We start from the raw sequence: 18,662 nt of genomic DNA, 5'->3' as shown, positions 1-18,662 counted from the left end.
ACGAGCTATGAAATCAAAGGAATTAAGTTAGAATTTTGATAAAGTTTCAGATTTTGGAACATTCATAGGTTCATTTGATCACATACGGTAAAAAATAAGTATATAACACCTATTACATTTAGTATATTTAAAATAAATACATATGTGGCATTCGAAAAACAATAATTCTGAAGAACTCTTTTCCAAGAAAAAATAAATTGGTTAATGTCCCTTTAACCCTCCGTTTGCAACCAGTTCCTATTTCCGGATACAAACCATACTGCGCATGCTTGAAATTGAATCGCGCTGGCGGGAAATCCACAACATGCTAAACTGAGCTCCTGGACCGCTCGCTCACATTTCCATCGTTCCGACATCTCCATTGAAGATGGTTGAGGGTCCAGGTTGCACACTAAACGGAGAGAAAATCCGTTCTAAAGTGCAAAAACGACAGCGATTAAAACGCGTCAGAGGTAGCTTGGCTACACCGACGGTAATTGTTGTTTTACACGCAGGGAGGTTGACGGTGAGAAGCTGTGTTGAGTTTATTCATCTTATTCAAATCACACATCTCGTGTCTGGTTTCAGAAGAACAGCAGCGAAGGAAATGCCTTTGACAGTCTGAGCGGTTGTTCTTACACCGGTGTTGAAACCTTGGGGAAGGAGCTCTTCATGTATTTTGGCTCAAGAGCATTGAGGTATGACGTCACAGACTGTTAGCAATTGTACATATAGCTTGTTCACTAAGTTCAAAACTGTGGTGTTAACATGAAGCAAACTCAATATTTACTGGTCAAACTGCCAAAATAAGAGATTCGCCTCCTTGATATTTAGCAGGGGCACAAATCTCTGTTGTACCTGTTATAATTTGAAAGGGTGTAAAGATTCACTGATGCATCAAGAAAAAGTCAGATTTTTGTGACTTGAAGGATGAATCGCTAATCACGCTGGCTAGGTATATATATCTATATATAGATATATAGATATATATACACACACACACACATCTTTGCATATGGACCAAAACATTCAATTTTCTGTTCTGCTAGAGCATCCCTAATTGTTTTTTTTTCATATCTTTTATTTCTTCTGACCTTAATTTTGCTTGTGTTGCTTATTCTTTGCAGAGAAAAGACGAGCCTCAAGGGTTAAATTATATTTTTGTTGTCTTTAATTGAAATGTCATTCATTCTGACTGAACGATTTAATCTATTGAGGAACCTCTGGTTTTAACTAATCCAGGCATGGAATTTAAAAAAAAAATTAGTCATTTCTTGACTGAGAAAAGCTTTCAGAAAAAGCATACAGCCTGAAGTTTTTGGGAAAGTCATGGCCTGACAGGAACATGCAGAGTAGAGTGTGTAAGATTGGCTAAGAAAGTCTCTTTCGGTTACTCTTTTTTTTTTTTTTAAATCGTATTAAGCCATGTAACTCTCCATAGTGCTGCATCATTTTGAAAAATGTCTAAGTGAAATAGGATTTGTGATTTTTTTTTTTTTTATAGAGAATCTTACTTTTTGCATCGTTATTCTGGTTTTCATTGGTAGACACTGATATTAAAATGATAATGCTGTGATTTTTAAATTTTTTTTTGGAGAGAGGATCTGTATCATCTTAGGATTTTTGCTTGGAGAAGGTCTGTAAATACGACGGCAGCGTGTTTCTGCAGCGCCACAATGTTTAATTTAAAAGGGTACTTTGACACATCGACCACTGTACCATTGAGTACCTTAACATCATTCGCTGCTGATGAGTTTATATTCTGTTTATCACAGCAGATATCGTTTTACCACCCGGCCCAGTTGGAACTATGGTGAGAAAGTTGAGGTGCTGTATCAGCCGGTTTAATCAGACAGGTTGTGGGTTCCACAGCATCTTCTGGGATGAAACTTGTGATATTTCTATGAAACCTTGTGGAGGTTCTCTCAGCCAGGCCATCGAATTCTCCTTTTGTTTTCTATTGTTCAATGAATTGAGACATCCTAGCTTGACTCTTTTTTTCTTTTCTTTTTTTTTTGTCTCCCCATCCTATCATCTTTTAGAGTCCACTTCGGTATGAATGGATCAATGCGAATCAACCCTGCTGAGAGGAAGGAGAGGAACGGCTCCATCCCGGTGCTGGAAATACATCTGACTAACGACGTTGTCTGCTTTTTTGACAGCACTGTGGAAATAAGGTACCAGGAACACCAACCCAGCCTCGACTTTCAGGGTGTAAAGATTCACTGATGCATCAAGACACGACGAGTTTAATAGGAACGTTACTACCACATCCATTCAGACGGCACAGATACATCTCAATATGAAGCCCACATATTTCATTTTTGGCATCAGTGATATGGCGTCGTCGTTGTTGTTGTTGCGTCGTTCTGTTTTGTCTTCCTTGACATTACTTGCTCTCGTTGAGTGACATGACTCCTGCTTCCTAGCTGAAATAGAAGTGTTCCCACCGCCCGCCCTCTCCTGCATCCCCTCTTCATTCCCTCAGCAGTTGTTGACTGACAGTGAAACAATTGATGTCACGCCACCCGTTGCATTTTATTTTTATAATTTTTTTTTTTTTTAATTTCTGGTCAACAATTTCAGTGTTGTGTTTTTGGAGCTCAGGGGGGAAAAAAATAGTTCACTAAATTTTAGAATTTTTTTTTAAACTTGATTGTATAGTAAATGATTGTGTCAATGAGCGTATTCTGTCTCCTATTGATCGCAGGACCCTGAATGGAATACAAACAATCAGTGACGCACAATCATATTGGCATGTCATCAGTATCTATAGATATTGGTCGTTGTTAATATAATATAAACATGTTTCTATATATAGATAACATTGACAATCAGCCAAAACCACTTATAAAATATTGTGATATCAGATTTTGGCAAAAAAAAAACAAAAACACCTTGGATCCCTCAGCGAAATCATATCACGACAGACCAGGTGATTTTTTTTTTTTTTTTTTCAAATATTGAATTGTTGTGTGTAAGTTAGCAGTATTGTTACCGATGCTCATCTTGGGTTTGAGTCTCTTGCATGTCTTCAGCTCTCTCTGCAGTCAGTAGCTGTTGGCTGCATGAAAAACACAGACTTTGGACTCAACATTTGCCCTCATCATTTATTTTGAGGTCCAGCTGTATTGTTCAGGAGACAGATATTTATTTCTATTGTCTGAAAATGTCACCTATGCTCCTCCATCTCGTCGCAGTCAAACTGAAACAGAATATATTAAAGAAGCAATTTTGAAATGTATAACCTCAGGCCCCACGTGACCTTGTGGCACACTTGCACTTGCAGCAGTTGTATGTTCCAAGGATTCTTACAGACAAGCGTGTGTTTGCAGGCTGACGGAGGACTGCGAGCAGAGGGTGAGAGCTCTGGAGAGTCTGGATGTGTGCTCTCCCAAGTTCAGCTTCTCTTGTTCAGAGGAGGCAGTGAGGAGCCAAAAAAGCAGGATGCTCTGTGACGTTCTCCTTGACCAGGCTGTCATGCCGGGAGTCGGCAACATTATTAAAAACGAAGCCCTGTTCGACTCAGGCTTACACCCAGCCGTGAAGGTATGAAGAAGATGATGGATTGTGTTCAGCAGAGAAAGAGAAAAGAGGGTAAAAATGCACGACAACCCTCTGTGAAAAAGTCTAAGCCCCTGTATTATTGAGTGATGCATTGCAATGAGGAGGTGAAGTAGAGAAAAGACAAACAAGCGCAGTGCGGCACAGACATGCCAGTTCTTCTTCTCAGTTTGGAAATGCAAAATTTTCTTGTGTTCTTGTGAATACATCTCCACTTTTATCTGATTTTTAATGCATATATAAAGAGCTGAAGGAATCTAATGCTTTTCATTACTTTTGACACGTTAGAGTAGTCTGATTAAACAAACAATAAAAGAGACGCAGAGTTCCAGGATGACCTCTCTGGTGACAGCGAGTGACTCTGACTGGCAGGGTAAAACTTCTATTTCACCCACCTTCTTTTCGAGTGGCATATTGAAGCAAAACATCAATCAAAGACTTTTGGCCTCTTCTTTTTCTGAACTTCTGAATCTTTATGAGCTTCTCCTCTATAGCAGAGCCCCCTGAAAGACCTACAAGTAGAGTGTGATTGGAATTTTTTTTTTTTGTAACTATAGGCTGAATGTCAGGTACTCGCTGTCAAAGCTGCAGGTTTAGGGAGTCGATTTTTGTAGTGATTTGTCTTTTTTGCATCATTTTTAAATCCAGCTTTTCATTTCATGTCCAGGATTTTTATTGTTGTTAATATCAGAGATTTTTCAAAGTGGGAGGTAAACCCCCACCCCGCACGCACGCACGCATGCACGCGCACAGGGCAGATCCAAACAGTTTAAGGGGAGATGCTGTGAATTGAGGTGAGAGCAGTAGTTATCAAAAGGACATGTTGCAGAACAGCCTTATTATGGTTAAGGTAAGTAGTTTTGGGGGGATTTGACTTTTGCTCCATTTTCCAGGATCTAGAAACTAACTAAAGTAATGACTGAAGACAGACCATTTTCATGTATTTCCGTGTACTCTGAAATAGCATAACGATCCTTCATAGGCATCCAGGAAATAAACTGTAAGTGATGTAAGGCAGCAATTTAGTCCCAACCCCCGTCTCAAGGGAAGCCCACCATCTCATTCTGAAAACCCCTGGTCTAGATGCCTATATTGTTTGTTTTTCTGGCTTTGATTTTCTTCATCTCTGCTTCTGAGATGAGGCACTATGAAAGCTGGTTTGTGTATTCTGGCTGTGAACGGCTTCATCCTCAGGTTGAGCAGCTGTCAGATGAGCAGATCCACCACCTGGTGAAGATGACACGTGATTTCACTCTCCTCTTTTACAAGGTTAGACGCTTGTATGTAATCACCAACACTGTGTGTTACAGTTTGTTGTTCACCTAAAGGATCTGTGTGCACATTTTAGGATAGCCATATATTTAGCTGAAAGCTCATTTCAGTAGATTTGCACTAATGGCCTCATCTTACTTCCTGTATTGCCGGCGAAGGAGTGTGAAAGTCAGAGTCTGTGTGCTTACAGATGATATTTTATCCCTCCGTGCATAATAGACATGTAAAGAAAGGTGAATGTCTTTATCCTTGCCTTTCTATTCACTCTTGTCTGCCCTTGTCTCCATCAGTGTCGCAAATCTGGCTCTCCTCTATACAAACATTACAAAGTCTACAAGCGTCCCCAGTGCTGCCAATGCTTTCATGTCATCACAGTCTGTCGTCTTGGAGACAACAGCAGGATGACTTACTTCTGTGAGCGCTGTCAGAAGGGAGATCCCAGCGGGGTCGACATAAGGTAGAAAGCCTTGTGCACTAAAACTCAGAGGCTATTGTCATGCGTTCACTCCTGTTGGGGCCGGTCCTCCAATGACGTTTGATATCAGTGGTGTTTTTTGTAATTGAACCAGGCAGTAGTCGCGGTAGACGTCATCGTAAAATATAGCGAATTGATTGGCACGACAAGCTTTCACCTCGTGTGAGTAGTTGATTTGTCTTCCCCTCTGTGTGAAAGGTGTCGTCAATATATGATAAAACCTCAACTTTTTGCAGGCTAGTTAGACAAAATATTAATACTAGGGAGGCGCTGTACTGTATTATTGCCAGTATTTATTCAACTCTATTAAAACAGGTTTCTGTGATATTCACAACTGAAGATCACATGTAAACATTGTGAATTTGGAAAAAGTCATGTTTTTTTTTTATTTGCAGAACATTTGGAAAAATCACATGAATGCTATTGACAGCATAATTTTCTCATAAACAACAGATGATGAGCAAACATGAGGAGATTTTGCTAAACAACCGATATAAATATCCGCCATCAGGCCAATGCCAACATTTTCAAAACTTACTGCTATCTGCAGTTACAAGGATGTGCTGGTATTACCATGCATCCCTCATATGCTTTGATTCGTCCAAATTTTGTGCCTGAACAAAAGCTTTTTTTTTCTCTCTCTCTCTCTTTTCAGAGAAACTTGTAAAGCTTGTTAGATAATACATTCACATTCGAAGAGGGCATCTTTGCAGGCAGATGGGCTTGGCAGGGAGCGGGAAGTGTTATGGGGGGGGGGGAAATTAATGTGCATATAAGGCTGTGTTTGCCAAGCAGGGCACAGACTCAACACCTCCTGGGTTATGTTTGAGCAAAGCTTTGTGAGGGGTTGAGCCCAAAGCCCATACAACACATTACACAGCTGATAAAGCAGTCTGTGGAAAGTTTCCTGAAGGCTCGCTGCTACTTTTCCCCTCCATGACTGTTGGCATTGCAGATTTGCCTTCTTGTCAAACACAGTGTAGCTTTGTGTCAGAACACTAATTTGAACGCTAGCAGCAGTTAAATGAAACATGTTGCCTTCTGGCAGGTCTTCATGTCCTGCTCAAAATGCAAATATTTACTAAAACTTTTCTTCCGATTCATGACCAGGTACAGTCATGGTTGAATTATTTGTCATTTATTTGGTTTATTGCTGTTGTTATTGAGGATATTTATTTGCAAAAACACCATGGAAATGATTCTGGAGTTGTTCTGCACTTAAATAAACTGACTTCACAAGTAAATCTCATTAATGACACATTGCACGGTATGGCGTCATACCCCTTTTTCCTCGAAGTCCATCAAATCCAACAGTCCTGTGGTAAAGCTGATAATGGCTGGTGCTTTCTAGTCATTTGAGTCAGTAGTTTGAGATGTTTAATTCAACTCTTGTGCTGAGCCTGGGTTGTAATGTAATATTTAGTCTCTCTTGATACAAATCTGGTGAAATTTCTAACATTGATACATCGAGCTTCCCTCATTAATGACAGCAGGGTACAACATTATCAAGGTTCTGACAGTATTAGGCAAAATGCAGATTCCTGGTTTTAGAGGCATTGAAATATTCAATCCAAAACGGCCCGAATGTGAGCCTTAACTAAAATATGTGTGGTTATTATTGTACAAATTGTCTCAAACATCAGTTGCATCTGTACCATTAATACTCTTCAGCCGAAGTTGTTTTGCACTTTAAGAACTGTGGTTACTACAATTCAAGCAAAGCCTTCTATTTCTGCTGCAGTGCATGACATTTCAACAATTGTTGGTCTCATTTCTCCTTTTTTCAGCAAACTTCCTGTCAGGAACTCTCTGATTGGGTGGGCCTACAGTGAGGGAACCAATGACAGCGTGGCGAAGAAGGAGGAAGAAGATTGGGCCTGTCAACTCTGCACACTCATCAATCAGCCTGCAGCAAAAGCCTGCGATGCCTGCTTCACTGCCAGACCGGAGGGTGAGTGAAATATTCAGAATCCCACTATCAAGTTTAAAATAAACCACATCTTAAGGACCCAGTGTCAGATCTGGTGACATCTCGCAATGCAGCCGAGCCTCGCCCCTCCCTTGCCAAGTGTGTGGGAGAGTCTACAATGGGCTTCATGATTGATGAGCATGGCGTTATATTTGTGAAAACCTGGGTTCTCAAACTTCTCACAACACAAAATATGGTATAAAATGCCTCATGGAGCTGGACTGACACTCTTGTTACTTATTTGTAGTGATGAGGCTCACACGGAAAGACTTGAATGTTGGTAAAAGCGGCGGATATTTGTTCCGCGGAATCGGTGTCTGTTGCAGTGCTGTGACGATGCGAATACATAGGCATGAGAAGTGTGTTCCCCTTCTGCCAAAATTCAACCCCGTATTTCTACACACTGCTCCTTCTAACAATTCATCTTGTGCCTGCGACTCTAAAGACTCCTCTCACAACCGACAGTTCCATGTTAACGGTTCACAGTCATTATTGCAACTGATACGTGTGAGAAAGTTGCATTTCTTCACAAAGCTGATATCAGCTGCCATGAATACCCAGTTTTGAATTGTTTCATTGTATTTCTCTGTTTTCTTGTACTGATTATACTTGGGGGGTAAAGTGGTTTGCTCAAGGGAACATTAATGGTGGCTGTCAAGGGAGGAGAGAGCAATGCTTCTTTCAAGCTGTCACCTTGTTATTTACGTCTGGCATTTTAGTCCACCATTACTGGAAGCACTTTCTTATGGGGTCACATTACACCAAATTATGCACAAGGGCATCATCAGCACAAAACATTTTGTTTAGACTGTACAGCTCTGCACTCTGCTGCTTACTGGTAAATTTTTATGGTGAGCTAACCACTTAATGCAAACAAAAACCTGCATTTTTATGAGAGCAGCCACTGCATTCGATTATTCTGCTGTTCCTGAAATGAGTTTCTGACCCCGGTTTCATCTCCACAGTCCACAAAGGTGATATAAGCACTGAAGCACCACCCTTCACCGCTGATTTGATTAGATACCCATGCACTGCCTTCAAGAAACCACAAGAGGAGCTCAAAGTCAACTGGAGGTCTGCTTTTGGGACTTCCACCCTTGTTTTCTCTGACTTGAGCAAGAAGCCAAAGCCTGTAAACTCCCCACTCTCCCCAGCCGGCAGTCATTTGAATTCCTTGGCGGCAGAGCGGGGTTTGTATAAATACAGCGTCTGCCAAGGGACAACAAGCCCCAATTATGCCTCTGGTGGCTGGCAGAAGCAAAGTGCTGAGCTCTCCAATGGGGACTCACTGGCCTCCTACAGTCAGCCATCCAAGAAAATGAGAATTGATCACAGTCCTGTTCCCAGTAACAATGCTCAGAGAGGAACCCCCAGCTCAGGGTGAGTGAAACCCTCACTTGGCTATTCATGAAGAAGTGGAGTTTTTGCAACTTCAGGGAGATTTGTGGGATAAAAAAAAGCATCCAACTATGGAATTTGGTTTTTGCAGCATTGTTAAAGTTGAGACTGAATTGCTACCGTAGACACACACCATCAAATATGGTTGAGGGGAGGTTGTTTTCTCACTAATAGGGTTGATGTGACACATATTCTTGTATTTTATTCAAACTAATATGTTTTCTCTTCCACGCGCTCTGACAGAAGTGGGGAGACAGTCAAAAGCTCTGGCTCCTCCAGTCCCAGCGCCCCTCGTTGTACATCCCATCGCCGTCCAGCTGTTCTCAGATTGGTCCACAAGGACGGGGAGAATAAGGGACGGCAGTTTTACACCTGCTCCCTTCCCAGGGAGACAAAGTGCAACTTCTTTGAGGTGAAAATGGAGAGAACCTCATCTCTGTGGCAGTGTATCCTCGAAAATAACTTAGCTTTAGCTTTTCCCTGTCTACAAAATTGGACTTAGCATCAAATTTGTCAGTTTTTTTTGGTCAAACGTTTCTCTCTTGCAGTGGGCGGACTTGCACTTCCCTTCTTGTCACCACGGGAAACGATGTTTAATGAGAACGGTCCTGAAACTAGGACCCAACAACGGCCGGAATTTCTACACCTGCAGCTTTCAAAAGGACAAACAGTGTGGCTTCTTCCAGTGGGCAGAGAATGGACCTGGTGTTTCTATCCTGCCTGGCTGCTGAGGAGGTGTAGCAACACAACAGCATGAAAAGAAACCCGCATCTCTACATGTTCATTTGGACTAAAGTACTGAACCCAATCAGGTGTGCGTGCTTTGTGTGTATTTTATCTTATCTATCTGCAATGGTTATCACAAGGAAGCTTCAGGAACGTAATAAAGAACCTGAACAAAGCAGTAATAATTAAAATTTCAAAACATTTATTTCTCTAAATAACATTCATATAATAAAACCTGCAGAAACAGCTTGTGCTCTGGTGATTAATTTCAAACAGAAACAAAATAATAGACAACCATAATTAATTTAAAAACAATCCACAGATTTCTGGAGTGGCGTGTTTGACTCAGAGTTTGACACCATGTAGTGAAACTGGGACAAGCCAGGGACTTTGTTACAAGCTGCACCTGTTGGAGATAAAAAAGGGGGGGGGGGATTTACATAAAATTAATATTCTGTTTCCTTAAGGCCTTGTGTAAACTGTTTTTTTTTCACTGGTTTTCTGCCAGTATGCCTGCCATGTGAATGTTAAACTCTTGATTAAATCCCTGTGGTTGCACCTGCTCAACACTTTTCTGACCAAACAAGTGTTTTGGTTGGAAGGAGTGCTCAGCAATATGGCTTGTAAAGAAAACTGAAGTATTTAAAGTCTACCTTGCAATACAATTTGTATAGGTATCCATTTATTTTCGCTAAAATACTTCGTTCATTTAACCCAGACACATGGACAGCCATCAATTTGATGATTCTGTGTGTATGAATTAAATTGTTCTTGCTGATCATTTTCATGATTTTAAAGTTGCTGTGTTGTTACGATTTAAAATAGGAAGCCAACCCTAACATATGTTCTCCCTCAGCACTTCCCCAGCCGAGGAGGCTCAGCTCTCGCTGCGTTTGTTCTATCAGATTTGGGAAATCAAAGTTAAGTCATTTAATGTGCCTTTAGGTGAGTGATACATTCATTAAGAGCAAATGCTTTTTACAGCAACAACAAAAAGGACCATGTCAATAAGTATTCATCTACATCTCGGTTTTTGATAGTGTTTGGGTGCTTTTGGCAGCAGCTCTGGATTTGTGGAGCCACACACTCACCATAATGGCCTGTTGTGTTAGCACAGATGATGGCCCCAAAGAATTCCGAGTAATGCCTCTTGATCCTGGAAATGGCCGACTTGCAGGCGGCTGAGGGATCTGCCCCGGCCCTCATCAGCTCCACCGCCAAGTAACTGTTGGCAGGATTATGTGAAGCACACATGAGGCAAACTAATGAGTGCTGTCAAGGACACCAACCAGGATGATGACAGGGATGTGCTGGAGATTATGCTTGTGGGAGGAATCTGGTTCAAGCAAAAACGTCTCAAACACAGATTAAATATTAAAACCTAATATCTCAACTTCACTCTCTGACATGTGGGAGTGGAAAGACTGAAAGACAGTTCTGACGCTACTTTTCTGGTGTTCACGAGTTAATAAGATTTACCACCACCTCTAACGCACATAATGTGCTCTCGACACTCCACTGTCGGCGCCATTAATGCCATAGCCTCTGGCAAAAATGTTGAAAACAGTAAATAACAAGTTTGCAATTTTCTTAGTAAAAGTATTGTACTTTAAAGTGGGGAAAAGGCCAAATGAGAATAATAATACATGAACATGGTATCTACTCGTTGGATATAGTGAGTTCCAAGAGGGCAGCAAGTAAATGAGCGTGTGAAATTATCCCGTCGCTCTTACAAATGGAATAATCACCATTTGCAGTTAAGTTCATATAAAAAAAAAAACATTTGATTGCCAAGAACAACATGTTAGCTCAAATAATAGATATGCATACACAACCCTTAACAAGATCTTGTAAAGCGCAAACCCTGAACGGCTCCGATAGTTCCCTGTTGACTCAGGAAATTGGAATAACCAGAGCTTGGGTGTGAATATTAATAGAAGCCTGGGAAACAAAGTATCCACAGCAAACAATCTTGAATAAACGAAGCTTAATAAAATAGCCCAAGGAGAACGCCTGGAAGTAGGAAGCCTGCACTGATATGGAGGTTCTCCTCTGGAAAATAAATGACAATTCTGAGGAAATGCAGTCATGCCTCCACACACGCTCCTAATCCAATATGGTAAAATGGACCGGACTTTCTTGTCTACTGACCATTTTAAACACTTTTACACACACACTCCCGTGCAACTCATGTTGAGAAAAGGGGACGCAAAGCTCACAGAACTCCTGGAGCAGGAGCAGAAATCTACACTGGTGCCTTCAGAGAAGGTGGACGCTGCTCTCAACTTTCTCCTGGAGGAAGCCAAGATGGCGAGCAAGGCTGAAGCTGCAAGTGCTCCAGCAGCTACTTCCTCAGCACCCTGCCCCTCTCTCAGCGTGTTTAATGTGGAGCTGGACATCACAAGGTCAAGCTTCGACACTCGTGCCAAGTCCTTCCACCTGATCACGACAGTTTGTGCCGGAGAGGAAGTCGTTTCTGCCATGAAAGACAATGACCTTGAAGTGCAGCATCATTTAAACTGACCTATGGCTTTTAGATTCCCATTCATTTCAGTGCTGGTGTCACATAACAGTTTAATTCAGGAGGAATTCCAGTTTCAGAAGGTGGAGTACCTGGGTAGAAAGCGCATCATGATGTCACCATCTCCAGTTGCAGCTGCAGCACCAGCCGTGCTGTCTGCGTACGCCCCTGCGCCCACGATGGGAGAGTCTCCAACACGGCTGCACCACAGGAACACGGTCAGGGTTTAAATACAAGCACTGCGTGACTTTCAAGATAATTGAAATACAGCACAACAGAGAATATAGTCAATATGTGTGATTCCTGTACACCTCTGTGAGAACAGCAATTAATTATAGAAATGGATTAAAAATAGTTTATGTTCCTTTTGTGACACGCAGTCACAGAAAACTCAGACACAACTTTCTAAAAAAGACCCCAGTGTGCTTGCAGCTCTCTCCAAGGTCTCGATGCTGTTTTTGACTCATAACTGAGATCAACATGATCTACGTACCCGGGAACTTTGTGAGTTAGTCCATTAGTGGAAGTGCCTGCAGCTACATGGCCATCACAGTCAAGAGCAATCAATCCTGATGCGAAGAAACGAAAGACCATCAGCCTCAGTTCATGAAAAGAAGAAACATTACAGTACATTCTTAAACACACCCCCCCCACACACACACACACACACACACGCACAAGTTGAGGGAACACTGGATTAACCACAAACTCTAATCTGCAGTAGAAAGGTGGCCTTCGTGGAAGAGGATCAATTATGATGTCATTTTTTATTGTAGCCAGAAACATAAATTCTTAGATTCTGGTAAAGGCGGATCAAGAAATATTCTTGGGATTACATGAAGATTTTAAGGGCAGTTAGAAATTTAAATATCCTGATCTCCAATCTCAGAAACATCTTTTGTTACTGTGGCACGAGAGTAAATGGAAATACCTACCAGGCGTCATAAGAAATAACTGAACTGCTTCAGCACAAAATACTGTCAATCACAATTAGAGTGGCACCAGATCTCTGCTAAGACTGCTGCTGATTAGCAGGGGAGTCCGTCAGGTAATTGTAAACATGAGTCTTGAGTGCTCATGTCAACATATATGTTCATAAAAATCTGACAGATATTATATTATAATCCCTGATGATCCACGAGCTTTATGCTCAGAAATTAATCCCATATAAATTAAAAAGACTGTAATTTCCCAGTCCCCGAAATGTTCTTTTCCTGGTTCTCATTTACATAACTGCTTAAATGCTAAACTATACAAGGCCTGAGCCGAGCTGGAGAGCTGTGAGATATCCTACCGATGGTGTCATGGGAGTGTGGGTCAACATGCCGGGCTCTTTCGTTGGGTCTCATCGCCACCCTGGGCTTGTAGGGTCCACATGACTTGGAGGGATCTGGAGAAACGTTCTTCCAACAGTAGAGAAATGAGAATCGCGTCACCACGATGAAGAAACATTTTGTTTTAACTTGAAATCTCACTAAAACTGTAAAGAGCGATGGGACAACCCCATCATCACTGCGCCGTCTAGCCGTCGAACAAAAGTTGTTCTGGATGAGGCGTCGTCGCGACACACAGGTGAAGGAATGTCATGTGAGTAGTTTGACGGCTTCCATCCCACCATGATTCTCTTCTGCTGTCACTGACCGACGCGTGAAAAGCTCAAGCTGTTCCAACACTTTGCAGCTGTGTTCGAAAATAAAACTAACAGCCCCAAATATCAAAAGCTTTTTTTTTTATATTGTGCACATTTGCACGAATTATATAAACCCTCCTTTTGTCCATCACACTTTATTCTTCCATCATCCTTAAAACCTACACACTCCAAACCTTGAAATCTGAACTGCAGCCTTCTTAAAAACTTTTTTTTTTACAGAGCCCTAAATATGCCCCCCCCCCCACTACAAAAAAAGAGCGTGTCGATGATCCAGTGATTTGCTTTTTAGTACTTTATTCAACCTTCAAAAAAACCTTGTAACTTCCACATTTACATTCAAATATTCTTTGAGGAATTAAATGGATTTTTAATTTAAATGGAGGTTTGGAGAACACTTAGCAATTATATGAAGCTTTAATATAATTTAGTTACCTTGCACGTGAGACAAATGGGGGGGGGGGGGGTCTACGAGGAGCGACAGGCGTGGATGTCAATGAGGAAAAACTGGCAGCTTCTAAAAGAGTGTAGCACACACGCGGCTGTGGCGCAGCCTCAGTCACATCTACTGCTTTAAAAAGAAGAGCAAAGACATAAAACATGTCTCAGCTCTTCTCCTGACAACTGACAGACACACGATTCATCCAATCAGCCATGTACGTATTCAAAGTCTCCACCCTTTTGTAAACGGTTTCTAAAGACAGTAACAAACCTCAGAGAGAATACTCGACTGACTCTACTTGAAGATTTTACTGCCAAACACAGGTTGGGGTTGGTTTTTTTTGTGTATATAATGTGTACCAGCTGAGTTCTACTTGGCTTTCCTCATGCCGTCAGTAACCCAGGGTTGGAATATATTTTATAAAAAGCCTTGTGTATTATTCATGAAGCAAAGTATGTTATATTCCATTCCACAAAGGTAAAGCCTTGAAAATACTACTTGGAGTTGTAAATAATCATTGTCCTGCTTTGACCTCAGTCGCAATCTCAAAATGTTCAACAATGTTTTCCCCCATCTGCTTTGCAGCATTTGTCCGTATTTACTGCTGGATATTTATCCTCTGTTTTTAACATATATTGGTAAATGACTTAAAAGACAAAAACAACGAAAAAAACATTCTCAAACTCCTCGGTTATTTTCAGGACGAGGGTGCTTTGAAGCACAAACACGGTTCAGGCCGGTAGGGCTTCACCTCTAACACAAAGGATGATTTTTTTATGAACTATTTCAGTATGCCTGTCAATTTCCCTGCTAAACATAAATCTTTCACAAGCAGCACGCCTGTGGCCCAGACTCTTATACACACTCACACACACACACACACACTCATGCACACCTTTCGATAATTAGGCTGGCAATCGCCCTTCAGCCACTGCAGGAAAATATTGGCAGATCTGTTGGTAGTCAGGTCCTCGGCGGTGAAGCCCATGTTTTCAGCAAACACTGAAGCTACGGAGAAGGAAGAAGTCTTTCAGGTCAAGATACACATTCTGGAAACAACAGAAAACAACAGGTCACCAACAACAGCAGGGACTGAAGGCCTCATTTGGGCTTGAGGCACTGATCGTGACTGGACTGATTTGGTTGACAGTGACGACTCCTAGCTAACTGCTGTTGAGCGTCACCCACATCTTGTTACTCTCATTGAGATAAATCTCCGTCCTCGAGACATTTGGGAAAAAGAAAAAAACAAAACAAAAAGTGCATGCCAATTCAAGAGTGATGACCGAAATTGCCATCAATTTTAGTGCTGTGACTCATCCACAAAGTAAACCTGGTTACTGAACCAAACACTGTGAAATGACCCGGATACATCACATTCAAAACCCGCTTTTTCTAACAGGAGGAGGACTCTGCTGGTATAGATGCGGTCTATTCTGGTGACGAGGAAATTAAATGTATACATCTTGCTCATTTGCGTGATATATATTACGTAAGTGAATGTATAAATATCAGGATCTGCAGGATGCCTTCTATTCTTATTGAAACCGCGTGGATGTTATGCCAGCCTCACCCGACTCTCCCACCAGCAGTGTGTGGTGGGTGTGCTCCATCACTGCTCTCGCTACCCCGATGACATTCTTGATTCTTCTCAGGCCTGCAACAGCACCCACCTCCATGGTATCACTGCTCACACAGAAGAAATAGCTCTCCTGAACGGATTCAGAGGCAATGACAATGACGCTGCGTGCCGTCGCAGTGACACTTCATTTAGTTTCCTGAACAAACTATCCGTATCTAAAGAACATGCTAAAGTTCTGGGCAGCAAGTTAGAAGATGCATTTGGAAAGGCTGTAAATTTAAGACAAATCATATCAAGGAAATCCCACTACCCCTGAAATTATGACTCTAAACGTTCTTAAATCTGAAAACCTTAGTTGTCAAATCTCTGCTCAGGAAAGAAAAAAAAAAAAAGAGGAAAATGACACATGGAACAGTGCTGCAAAAGGTTTCCACCAGGTCAAATGTGTCTCAGTTTACCCGTTCATGATCATGGCGTCCAGCGTGGTCTCGCCGGACTCATCGGGGCTGCCGCCGTAGCCGACACTGCCATCGCACTGGTCCACCTCACAGCGAGTGCAGCCTCTCTCCACAGCATCCAGCACCGAGCCACCAGACTGCAGCACACTCCAGGCTGCAGGGTCAAACGCAGCACAGAGAAGCCCAAAGAGCGGGTGCGGAGCAGTTAATGCTTTCTTGATGTGCATCCTTAAACTGTAAGTAGCTCGGATTGTTAACACCGCTCAGTTAAATCTCTATCAGAAAATATATGCGTGTGGCTAAATCAATTAAAAGAACGGATGAAGCATAAAACCTGTACATGTGTTTCCTCGTTAACAGGCGCCAACAACCGGTTGGTCACTGATCCCTTATGGGCACTTAAGGGATCAGTGACCAACTGGTAGCTCTGCCACCAGCCTGCTGCAGAACCCTCAGACCATCACACACTTCAGCAGTGCTTACAGCATTTACCATGGAAGATTTATCTTTCTATTCATGGTTTTCATATATATATATATATATATATATATAAATAAATGATAAATTCTCCATGATTAAAACTTGTGTCACGAAAACAGAGATTCAGTGATATATTGTGAAACCATTAATCTCCGACACACCACCACGTCAGTACAAATGAGGAACAAAATATATATAAAATGCCATAATTGTGTATTTTATTCACTCCTTTGTTGTGTGTCACATTCATATTCGTTCCGCTATTTCCACTGCAACAGAGGTCATCATCAGGGAAGCACATCGCCGCCATGACACACTTTAGCAAGCTGCGCATCGGCGCCCACAGGGATTGAAAAGATGCTAACCAGCATGCAGTCAAATTGTTATCTAATGGTGGTTAGAAAACTTCTTTAAAGAACTTTGTACCACCACCTTCTCAACTGAATGCATGTAATATATATGTATATGTATATGTACGTATATATATATATATATATATGTGTGTGTGTGTGTGTGTGTGTGTGTGTATATATATATATATATATATATATATGTATGTATATGTATATATATTTATATATTACTTATATTGACATGTCCATTTGAGCATTTAATGTCCAATCTGCTGTATGTATACACATATAATGAACTGACAAAATACTGCTATGACAAATAGTGTGTAACAGTACCTGCTCCTGCAGGATCTACATGGCAGGGATCAATAGTAATGGCTCCCTGAGGTCCACGCTAAGCATCTCCTCACACCAGGCCACTGTTTCCATTTTCATACTAACCTCTGGGAAAAGAAGTGATGTGCATCTGGTAAATTAAATGGTATCCGTCGATCGCATGGTGAGATTTTTATTTATTTATTTATTTTTTAAAACTCTAATCAGGCAAAGATTTCATCGGTAACTGCGCCCCTGGTGGGAAATCCACTTGACAGATAAGTCACAAGCAATGCTGAAGTATTTTCACTTTCAATTTTGAACATCATCCTGCAGGAAATCAAATGGAGCGAGGGCAGACCTGGCAGCGCCGGTTATGAAGCCTTGTGGATTTCTGCCCATTTCCTATCCCCATCTAAGTCTCTGATGGTCTGACACACTAGCACAGTTAAGCTGCACCGCGAATATACTGCAAAAAAAAAGAAGAAAAAAAGAAAGCATTTCAGTAAAGAGGGAGTCTTGAAAATACTGGACGGATGCGAATGGACCCAGCAAGGGTTTGCACCTCAGCACACAGACACACATTTGCTGTTGCTTTGACTGTGGTCACCAATTTAACTCAAAGTCATAAATAAACATTTCAGCAACAACAGTGTCCCACTGATGTGCAGTTTATCCGCACAGCAGCTCACAAAAAGGAGTCAGCTGTGGCTGACAGCGTTCCACAGCCAAACATGGACAGGCGCACAGAGATTCGCGGCTTTGTTATAAGGGAGGCACAGGTTTTGTTTCTGAACTTTTAGGCCATGGGATTTTAAATCTCGTCTTCCAACTTGTGAATGACAACAAACACCATGTGACCTACCAGCAGCCGTTGCGTTCCTGAACGGCCACGTGTTGATGACAAGAGGCAGCGACGCACGTCCTAATGGAAAAATGAGCATTAAAGTATAAAACAGGAGCGGCGCCATCGCTTTGTGCCAAGTTCTTCCAACTATATTTTTGATTTAACATTAGTACTTCCTATTTGCGTCACGTGCTGAGTGGGCGTGGCCGCCCTTAAAGGGACAGTGAAATTACAGCCGCGGGACAAACGATTGCAGCCGCACCGACCCCATAAACATTTGCCCAACGTGATTTGGTTGTACGGGTTTATACAAGCCATTACGGTAAAATTTCAGAATAAAAGTAAGGTTCCTCTTGACGTGGTCAAGAAGTCCAATTGAATAAAGAAACAATCTAATTATGTCATGAACGTTCCCTAAAATTCCATTTGAATTGGAAACTAATGCTGGAAATAAATGGGGAAGCCATTTTTAACACCAGTTTCACTCCAGGACCACAGGAGACCTGATGTTCGTTCCTTTTCGGCAACAGATGCCGAATGTTTCCTGGTTCATTTCTGTCCTGTGTTTCTTCTGCTTTTCTGTGGCGTGACGGGTTTTGTGATGGCAAGTTTCCTAACTGGGATGATACACTT

The 18,662-nt window shown here is 41.7% G+C and overlaps 2 protein-coding genes across 2 annotated transcripts; one reads left to right on the top strand and one right to left on the bottom strand.

Annotated features, from left to right (window-relative positions):
• The first annotated feature begins 213 nt into the window (after positions 1-213).
• neil3 (nei-like DNA glycosylase 3) lies at positions 214-10,088 on the top strand. Its single transcript, XM_086222158.1, has 10 exons — positions 214-472; positions 568-677; positions 2,022-2,156; positions 3,315-3,528; positions 4,738-4,812; positions 5,106-5,272; positions 7,078-7,241; positions 8,225-8,639; positions 8,901-9,069; positions 9,206-10,088. The coding sequence occupies exons 1-10, from the start codon at positions 368-370 to the stop codon at positions 9,386-9,388; spliced, it is 1,737 nt and encodes a 578-aa protein (XP_086078284.1). The 5' UTR covers positions 214-367; the 3' UTR covers positions 9,389-10,088.
• On the bottom strand, positions 9,602-18,210 carry aga (aspartylglucosaminidase). Its single transcript, XM_086222160.1, has 9 exons — positions 18,048-18,210; positions 16,035-16,188; positions 15,568-15,680; positions 14,890-15,002; positions 13,199-13,307; positions 12,398-12,473; positions 11,997-12,104; positions 10,475-10,608; positions 9,602-9,789 (listed from the first exon to the last, which is right to left on the bottom strand). The coding sequence occupies exons 1-9, from the start codon at positions 18,151-18,153 to the stop codon at positions 9,689-9,691; spliced, it is 1,014 nt and encodes a 337-aa protein (XP_086078286.1). The 5' UTR covers positions 18,154-18,210; the 3' UTR covers positions 9,602-9,688.
• Between the last annotated feature and the right edge of the window lie 452 nt (positions 18,211-18,662).

This window comes from Aulostomus chinensis, chromosome 13, assembly GCF_037954235.1.
Source record: "Aulostomus chinensis isolate RoL2024-O1b breed Wild chromosome 13, RoL_Achi_v1.0, whole genome shotgun sequence".
Classification (NCBI taxonomy): domain Eukaryota; kingdom Metazoa; phylum Chordata; class Actinopteri; order Syngnathiformes; family Aulostomidae; genus Aulostomus; species Aulostomus chinensis.
The sequence above is the reverse complement of the archived record's forward strand: the minus strand, read 5'-3'. Positions and strand labels throughout refer to the sequence as shown.

What these genes read in the sequence shown, in the direction of transcription:
- neil3 (XM_086222158.1), top strand. Translation starts at nt 368, where the DNA reads ATGGTTGAGGGTCCAGGTTGCACACTAAACGGAGAGAAAATCCGTTCT. An exon ending in GTAGCTTGGCTACACCGACG is followed by an intron (nt 473 to 567) that starts GTAATTGTTGTT and finishes GTCTGGTTTCAG; the next exon opens with AAGAACAGCAGCGAAGGAAA. An exon ending in CTTCACTGCCAGACCGGAGG is followed by an intron (nt 7,242 to 8,224) that starts GTGAGTGAAATA and finishes TCATCTCCACAG; the next exon opens with TCCACAAAGGTGATATAAGC.
- aga (XM_086222160.1), bottom strand. Translation starts at nt 18,153, where the DNA reads ATGGCGCCGCTCCTGTTTTATACTTTAATGCTCATTTTTCCATTAGGA. An exon ending in CAGGAACGCAACGGCTGCTG is followed by an intron (nt 16,189 to 18,047) that starts GTAGGTCACATG and finishes TTGACCCTGCAG; the next exon opens with CCTGGAGTGTGCTGCAGTCT. An exon ending in GACGCCATGATCATGAACGG is followed by an intron (nt 15,681 to 16,034) that starts GTAAACTGAGAC and finishes CTGTGTGAGCAG; the next exon opens with TGATACCATGGAGGTGGGTG.